This window comes from Sorex araneus, chromosome 5 (assembly GCF_027595985.1).
Source record: "Sorex araneus isolate mSorAra2 chromosome 5, mSorAra2.pri, whole genome shotgun sequence".
Classification (NCBI taxonomy): domain Eukaryota; kingdom Metazoa; phylum Chordata; class Mammalia; order Eulipotyphla; family Soricidae; genus Sorex; species Sorex araneus.
Genome location: NC_073306.1, coordinates 128,258,955 through 128,266,721, shown reverse-complemented (window position 1 = coordinate 128,266,721; position 7,767 = coordinate 128,258,955). Strand labels below are relative to the sequence as shown.

The 7,767-nt window shown below is 46.6% G+C and overlaps 1 protein-coding gene and 1 pseudogene across 1 annotated transcript; one reads left to right on the top strand and one right to left on the bottom strand.

The window, feature by feature from the left end:
• Positions 1–214: 214 nt before the first annotated feature.
• Positions 215–2,678, top strand: LOC129405101 (antileukoproteinase-like). Its single transcript, XM_055140437.1, has 4 exons — positions 215–296; positions 1,156–1,317; positions 1,777–1,926; positions 2,560–2,678. Exons 1-4 carry the CDS (start codon positions 215–217, stop codon positions 2,586–2,588), a joined length of 423 nt encoding a protein of 140 aa, XP_054996412.1. The 3' UTR covers positions 2,589–2,678.
• Positions 2,679–4,660: 1,982 nt separating this feature from the next.
• LOC101556318 (high mobility group protein B3-like) lies at positions 4,661–5,433 on the bottom strand (annotated as a pseudogene).
• Positions 5,434–7,767: the final 2,334 nt, after the last annotated feature.

Here is a 7,767-nt window from a genome sequence, read left to right as displayed (position 1 = left end):
TCTATTCTCACAAGTGTTACTCAGTTGGTGTCACAATCTGGCCTTGGACAAAAGGGAGCGACTGTCCCCTGGGATCAGGATTTCTCTTCCTGAACTTCCCGCCCATGAAATTACAGCTGGGAGGGGACAAACACAGCTTAGTACAGCCCCACCCACTGGCGAGGGATAAATAGTGAAGTTTGGCATTGGCCATCAGAGCTGCTCCATCCTCGTCATGAAGTCCATCAGCCTCTTCCCCCTGGGAGTTCTTCTCCTGGTAACTCTGACACCATGGACCGTGGAAGGTGCTCAGAAGTGTGAGTTGGGATTTCCCTGATCTTGGCTGTGGGGTCAGAGTTGGGCTCTGGTGGTGAGGGCTTTGCCCTTCTCTAGGTCTTGAGGTCTCAGCCCTCCCTAAGTCTGGGCTCATGTCCACATGAACCCTGGTCTGTGTTTTCTGAGCATTTAGAAATGCTTCTTATTCTGCCATTTTAGCAGCATTAGTCTCTTGCTTACTCTTTTCGCCCCCGGTAGTGTGGCTACACAGCTGGCAGTGCCAAGGGCTTACTCCTGGCTTTGCACTTGGGGATTACTCCTGGCTGTGCTTGGGGACCACATGGAGCTTTGGGGATCAAACCCGTGTCAACTGTGTGCAAGGCATGTGCCTTTCCTGCTATACTATCTCTTGGGGGCATCCCTCTCTGATTTGACCACTATTTCTTTCTCTCTGCCTATATCTGCCTCTATCTCTGTCTCTGTCTCTCTGTCTCTGTCCTCATCTTTGCGCTTGGATCTGTCTGGTTCAGTCACTCCTTGGTCATATCTGCTTCTTGCTCTTTCATCTGTTTTCTTGCCTCTCACTAACTCTCAACCGGTCCTGTTGGCTTGCTTACCTTTGTTTATGTCTCTCTACCTCTGTTACTACATGTCTCCTGGCCCTGAGTAGACTGATTTTGTCTGGATCAGGATACACTGGCTGAGAGCATTCAGCTTTTTCCCAAGGGTTGAGCTTTATCCTTTTCAAGTGTGGTTTCATGGTACCTGTCACTCTCCTGGAAGCCAGACACTCTTCTTGTGAACCTCCAAGGTCGAAACCTCTCCTGGAAACGGTGCTAACTCCATTATCCAAGATGGTTTCTCAGGAGCCTCCTGATCTTTTGTCCTCTTCTCCCTAAGCCGAGAAAGCTGGAAATTGTCCTCCTGTTAATAAATTGGTCCGCTGCATTTGGCATGAGAAACCCCAGTGCCAGAGTGACTGGCAGTGCACGGGGACCCAGAAATGCTGCCCGGATAGTTGTGGCATCAAATGCTTGGACCCTGTGGAGCTCCACACACAAGGTGAGGCCGGAGCAGTGATGGGAAGGGGAGAGAACAAAACATTCTGGGGGACAGGAATGGTCATGAGGTTTGCCATCCCAAGAATAGTTGAGTCAAGTTTGTCCCTGGGTCAGGGAGTGCCAGGCAGGAAGTGATCTTCCTAGCTGGTGGAGCGTCAGTTCTCACAAGGTCTGTTTTCCAGTAACTATGATTCATTTGTTCAGGTAGCCAGGCAGCTCTGGAGAACTGGTACTGAGGTAGAGGAAAACCAGATTGTTCCTCAAGAACCATATACAGGCCTCAGGAAAGAAAGGAATCCATGGTCAAAGGGTAGGGGAGTAGCTGGATCCACCTGCTCACTGGCAAAGGGTGGCCTTGAGAGATGAGAAATGGAGCAAACCCTGACCTTGAAGCACTGCTGAGGGGACAGATGCGTGTGGAGGGTGCAGGGCCTCTGACTTCTGACTCTTGTCTCCCCAGCTAGGGAAAAGCCTGGGAAGTGTCCTCAGGTGTATGGAGAGTGCATGATGCTCAACCCTCCCAACCACTGTGAGACCGATAGCCAGTGCCAGGGCAAACTTAAGTGCTGCAAGGGCATGTGTGGGAAAGCCTGTGTCAGTCCTGTTCAAGGTAAGTAGGGGCTGAGCCACAACCAAGCCCCCTGTGGCTCTCTGGGGTAGAAACTCCTGCTCCCTCCCTCATGCCCCAACCTTGTCCAAATTTTGGGCAAGGACTTCTGTGCATTACCACCTGGCAAGAATTCATTTTCAGCCTGTGTGGGGAAAGGCCCTGAACACGTGGCTTTGAGTCTCTTTCCTTGTCAGTCAATTGGATGATGATGAAGGGAGAGACAGTCCAGAGGGTAGCGCATTTGTCTTGCATGTTCCCAGTTGAATTTGATTCCTTGGTATCTCATTTTGTTCCCTGAGCACCACCAGGAGGGATCCCTGAGCACAGAGCCAGGAATAAGCTCTGAGCAAAACCTGGTGTGGCCCCCAAACAAAAACAAAAACAAAAGATGAAGAGCTTATGAGGGCTTTGTAATGCATGGTGTGCATGAAGAGTGGATTACTAAGATACTACATTTTCTTTTGGCCTATGGGATAGGGTTCAAGCCCAAAAGACCTGTGGATTTTGACAACCAAACTCAGTGCTCCCAGTTGAGAGTTTTACAGTAAAACAGACCCAGATTCAGTCTGTTGAGTTAATCTCAACTTTTTCTGAAAACTATTCCATCGTTTGTATTATTTTCCTCTATTTCAGAAAGTTCTTCTAAGGGACTAGGATGGTGAAGATAATTTCCTGGCTTCTCAGCTGATGCTTGATTTGCTCTCCTCTGTCAACCTGATCCTGCTACTACAAAAGGCTCCAGATTTCTGCTCTAGGTGTTTTCTCCTTCACTGGAATGATGGGAATATGCCATAGTGAAGATGTCTTTCTACAAAATATTTCCTTGGGGGAAGGGTTTGGCACACAGGAGTTTTTTGGGAAATGTCTGCTGATTCACGAATAAATAAAGAAGCATTTCATCTCTACACACCCTGCTACTGTGGTTCATGGAGGCTTATGAGTTGGGTGAGAAATGGGAGAAAAAGTCTGCATGGGCAATGCTTGTACACATCCAGTTTCAGAATGAAAGAAAGAAGCTTTGGGATGAATTTATATCAGCCTGAAAATAGATGTACTGTGATTTTGATCACGTGACCTTACCTCTTCTGTCTTACATTCTTTTCTGCTAAGTGCAATATAAATCACTTTTCCCAGTGTTGAAGCATTGTTGAAGCACTGTTGAAGGCAGTGTATGGGCAACTGGAGACAGTGCTATTAGTCAATAGCTGGATATTGAACAACGATGGACACTTTCCTCCTTGTAGTGGTCTTCAACTTCTTTCGTTCCTTCTCTCTTTCAAGACATTATTTTATCTTAAATAAATAGAACGTAACACTCTGTACTACTTATCGATTCCAAGAGAGGACTCCACATACTTTTCTCTATTGCTTCTTAGTATCAGAACCACGACGGAAAAGACAGTGAAGTGCTCAATGAAAAAATGCTTTACCCACATAGAGAAGAAACAAGCAAGAAACGGGCCACAGTAGGCCTAGACTCCGTGACAAATGTGTCTGTAATTTACCTGCATGGATCCCTCTAATGCAGCAATAGAGGGACCCTAACTTTTTACCACCAAGGACAGATGGTGCAAAGGGATTAGGAGATGCCATGTAGAGTTTGTACTGGTACAGAACAATGAAGCACACATTGAGCTGAAAACACTGCAGGATACTGTCCTACAGACAATTGACCTGGCACAGGCTCTTTGGGAAGCTTATCTTTGGGGGGAACGTCAAGGTCTATTCTCATCAGCTGAGCGGGGCACGCATACACGAGGTTGCTTTTCCCAACAATAAGAATATTGTCCCAGGAGGCTGGAGCGATAGCAAAGCAGGTAGGGTGTTTACCTTGCACTTGGCTGACCCGGATTTGATTCCCAGAATCCCAGATGGCCCCCTGCATGAGCACGGCTAGGAGTAATTCCTGAGTGCATGAGCCAGGAGTAACTCTTGTGCATTGCCGGGTGTGACCCAAAAACCAATATATATATATATATATATGTATATATATGTATATATATATATGTATATTATAGTCCCAGCGGTCACTTGGATGACATGCTGTTGGCCAATTCCACATAAGGGTGGTGTTCTTGGTTTCATGGAACAGAAAGTGTTAAGAAAGCTGAACACCGAGCGTCAGGAACTGTACCCTTGCTTGGTCTACAACAGCACCCTCTGTACTTGACAAGAACTAGAGAACTTGATTAGATCATGTTTTAAAAATGCAATCAGACCCTTTCCTGAAGTGTTAAAGAGAATATTTGATACTACACTCAATTAGTGTTCCCAGGGCAGCAGCTGGATGTGTTAAACTAGCCATGTCAGGAGGAGGATAAGAGGGGGAGAGATTTTATTCATTTCTGCATGTGGTCAAGCCATGCTTCAGGCAGTACCCTGGGAGTACTCCTGAGTACCCATGCCCTGTTTGATCCTTTCCCGTATTTCTGCAGGGTGGTCTGTGTGATCAATCATGCATTTTATTTTTATTTATTTATTTATTTTTTTGAGAACACGAGAGCCTTTTCTTTTTTAAAAATGCTGGGAAGTATGTACAGCTTTGATACAGTTTCAGGGTACCCCGGACACCCATGGCCACGGCATGTAAACCACTGACAACTCCGAGAGCACTTTGAGACTAGATGGGATCATGAGTGAGGTTAAACCTAATGAGGGTGACGGACGGGCTCAGCGCAGGGGTGTTGATGCGGCGCTCCCGACTCTAAGGGACTCTCAAGGAGACAGAGACCGTTTATTCGTCCTCCTCCTCCTCCTCCTCTTCCTCCTCCTCCTCCTCCTCTTCCTCCTCCTCCTCCTCCTCCTCCTCCTCCTCTTCTTCCACCTTTTTCCTGGCAACTTTGGCAGGGCCCTTCGCACCGTCAAACTTCCCTTTCGACTTATAGTCGGCGACGTCCTTCTCGTCCTTGTCCTTCAGCGTCGCGGCCTTGGTGTTGTAGGGCTGCTTTTCGCTGTCGCTCAGATTGTTCCACATCTCACCCAGCCTTTTCGCCACATCCCCAATGGAGATGCCTGGGTTTGTGGATTTGATCTTGGGGGGAAATTCTGAACAGAGGAGGAAGAATCCCGACGGTGGTCTCTTGGGGGCATTCGGATCCTTCTTCTCGCCGCCCTTCGCCGGCCCGTGATCCTTCGTTTCCCGGTCATAGCGAACTTTGTCGCCTTTGCCATCTCATCGAACTTCGACTTCTCCTTTCCAGACATGGTCTTCCACCTCTCAGAGCATTTCTTGGAGAATTCGGCAAGATTGACCGGCACTTCAGGGTTCTTCTTCTTATGCTCCTCTCTGCACGTCTGCACAAAGGAGGCATAAGCAGACGTCTTCCCCTTGGGCTTCTTCGGATCACCTTTGGCCCTCTTTACTGTATTGTTCGCAGTCCGGGCAGCGCAGGGCACGACGCGCGGCTAGTGCTCCCCAGCCTCGCGCTAGCTGCCTCCACGAGAGCCGCCTCAATCATGCATTTTAGAGCAAGAGCTACTTGTGTCTTTGTTGGGGAAATTAAGCATGTGCTGGAGAGCTTGCAGCGTGCCTTTTGATGGGAGGTGGGGGCGGGGTGGGCAATGTACTCTCGGATTTCTTACTCTGGCAGAACTCAGCTGCTCTTTCCAGAGGATGCTTAGCCAACGAGGAGTGGCCCACAGGGGCATGCTGGTGACTCTGGTCAGCAGTCTGACAGAAGTGAGACCCAGCACCCACATGTGAGCGAGCTTGGAACATGGCTTTGTATCCCTGGTTGGTCTAGTGACTGCAGTCTCAGCACATGACATAGTCATAACCTTGGGGGAGAGTTTAAACTTGGACCACCCAGCCAGTTTGGTTTTCGGATTTTTATTTTTTATTTTTTGGTGCACCTTGTGCTCAGGGATCACTTCTGTGGGCTCAGGGGTCTATATGTGGTGTTGAGTTTGAACCCATCTTTGTCCCATGCCAGGTGAAGACCCTACCTACTGTACTATGTCTTTGGTCCTACACAACCCAACTAATCCACACCTGGATTCCTAATACTTAAATTATGAGATGACCTGTGTGGTTGTCTAAATTGTGGTTGTCTAAAGAGCGTAATTTTATGGCACTTTTTAATGCAACAATCTGATGAATATTATGAGGTTACCAAATGTTTGATATCATACCCATTGATCAGTAGAAGGAAACATAATTATCTTCTCTGAACAAAACTGGTTGTATTCTAGATAAAAATGTCGAAAGCGGAAGTCCTGCAGGTTTAAACTATTGCCTCTACATATGTTCCACATGACATATTGCAAATATTTCTAATATTCTACTGAGCATAGAAGTAAATGTGTGCAAACGACTAATAAAAATGTTGGAAGCTCCACATGCGTTGCCATTTCATTCCTATTTCATCTATTGGGTTGTTATTTCAAGGACTAAACTCAAAAACTGAATTAGGGTCACATGCAGCAGCATCTGAGTTATATAAGGCTGCAGTACGATGAGGAGAAGAGTGGAAAGGCGGTGGTGATGGGACAGAATCTGTGAACCTCCTGCAATTAGGATCAGGAGACTTTAGCAACACACTTGTCTCTGTCTCTGTCTCTCTTTCTCCCCCACCCCCATTCCCCGCCTCTTCACAGATGAAGACTCCATTACTGAGAGTTGTTCCATTATTTACCTGCAGCAAACCCCAGGCTGTGTCCTCTCATCTGGGTTGGGATAATTAAGTCAGTGGGCTTGATATTGCACTGCCTAACTAGAGGCAAGGTGCTGATGTTCCAAATTAATTTGGTCCCATTTTAAAAAGTGAAACGGAATCTAGGAGTGGAAAGAAAGATTACAATTATGATTCTTTATAGACATTATAATTTCTTTCATAATAGTTCAAAAAAACTGGAGTCTCATCAGATGTTGGATATAAACATTTATCTGTAACTGTAACATTGCTATCATTATCCACAAACAATTAGAAATAACAGAAGTAGATATAACTAGTTCAAGGAAATAATTGTCCAATATACCTAGAAACAAACTTTACAATTGTGTCAAATCTTCATGTATTACAAAAAAATTCTATTGAAAATATTAAGAATAGAATAAATGGAGAAATAAAGTTTACATTCGAGAAGACCACTTATGCTAAATATTTCAACTGAATAAATGTTTATATTTTCAAGTAATTACTAAAATATCCCCCAAATCAGTGTAAAAAGTGTAGGGAGCCAGAGCACATTGCGCATGCGCAACGACCGCATTGCGCATGCGTGGCAAGAGCCAATAGAAAAGGCGCCACCCTATGAGCGAGAGCCAATAGGAAAGGCGCCACCCTATGAGCGAGAGCCAATAGGAAAGGCGCCACCCTATGAGCGAGAGCCAATAGAAAATGAGCACCACCTTAGAGGCGGGGCAACCAGGCTATATAAGGACTGCCATTACCCGGGTTGTTCGTTCTTTCTCCTCATGAAGTTAATGGAATAAAATTGCTGCAGAAGGATCCTCAACCCGTGTCGTCTCACTCTTTCCTGGCGAAGGGAAATCGCGACGCGGGCCACGAACAACTGGTGCCGAAACCCGGGAATTTCATCTTGCACCGCGAGGAAGAACCCCTCCTTTTGGAGGGAGGATTCAGAACTGCAGGACGATTGCTCGGAGAGGCGTGCTGCGGACCACTGCCCAGCGTTGGTAAGAAAAGAATGCCCGTTTCCTGGTGGTGGGGAGCACTCTTTGTCCTCCTTATTTGGATTTGCCTTCTCTTTTGCTCTTGTGTCTTTACTATGGGCACTGAGGCGACTTGGAAGATGGTTCAAAATTGTTTGGAGGATGAGGCATGCTCCATAGTGGTCAGGGAAGGCCGGCAGGTGTTGGAAAAGGTCCAAGACAGTTTG

Coding starts and splice junctions, on each gene's coding strand:
- LOC129405101 (XM_055140437.1), top strand. CDS start 215: ATGAAGTCCATCAGCCTCTTCCCCCTGGGAGTTCTTCTCCTGGTAACT. Junction 297..1,155: donor CGTGGAAGGTGCTCAGAAGT/GTGAGTTGGGAT, acceptor CTTCTCCCTAAG/CCGAGAAAGCTGGAAATTGT. Junction 1,318..1,776: donor TGTGGAGCTCCACACACAAG/GTGAGGCCGGAG, acceptor TTGTCTCCCCAG/CTAGGGAAAAGCCTGGGAAG.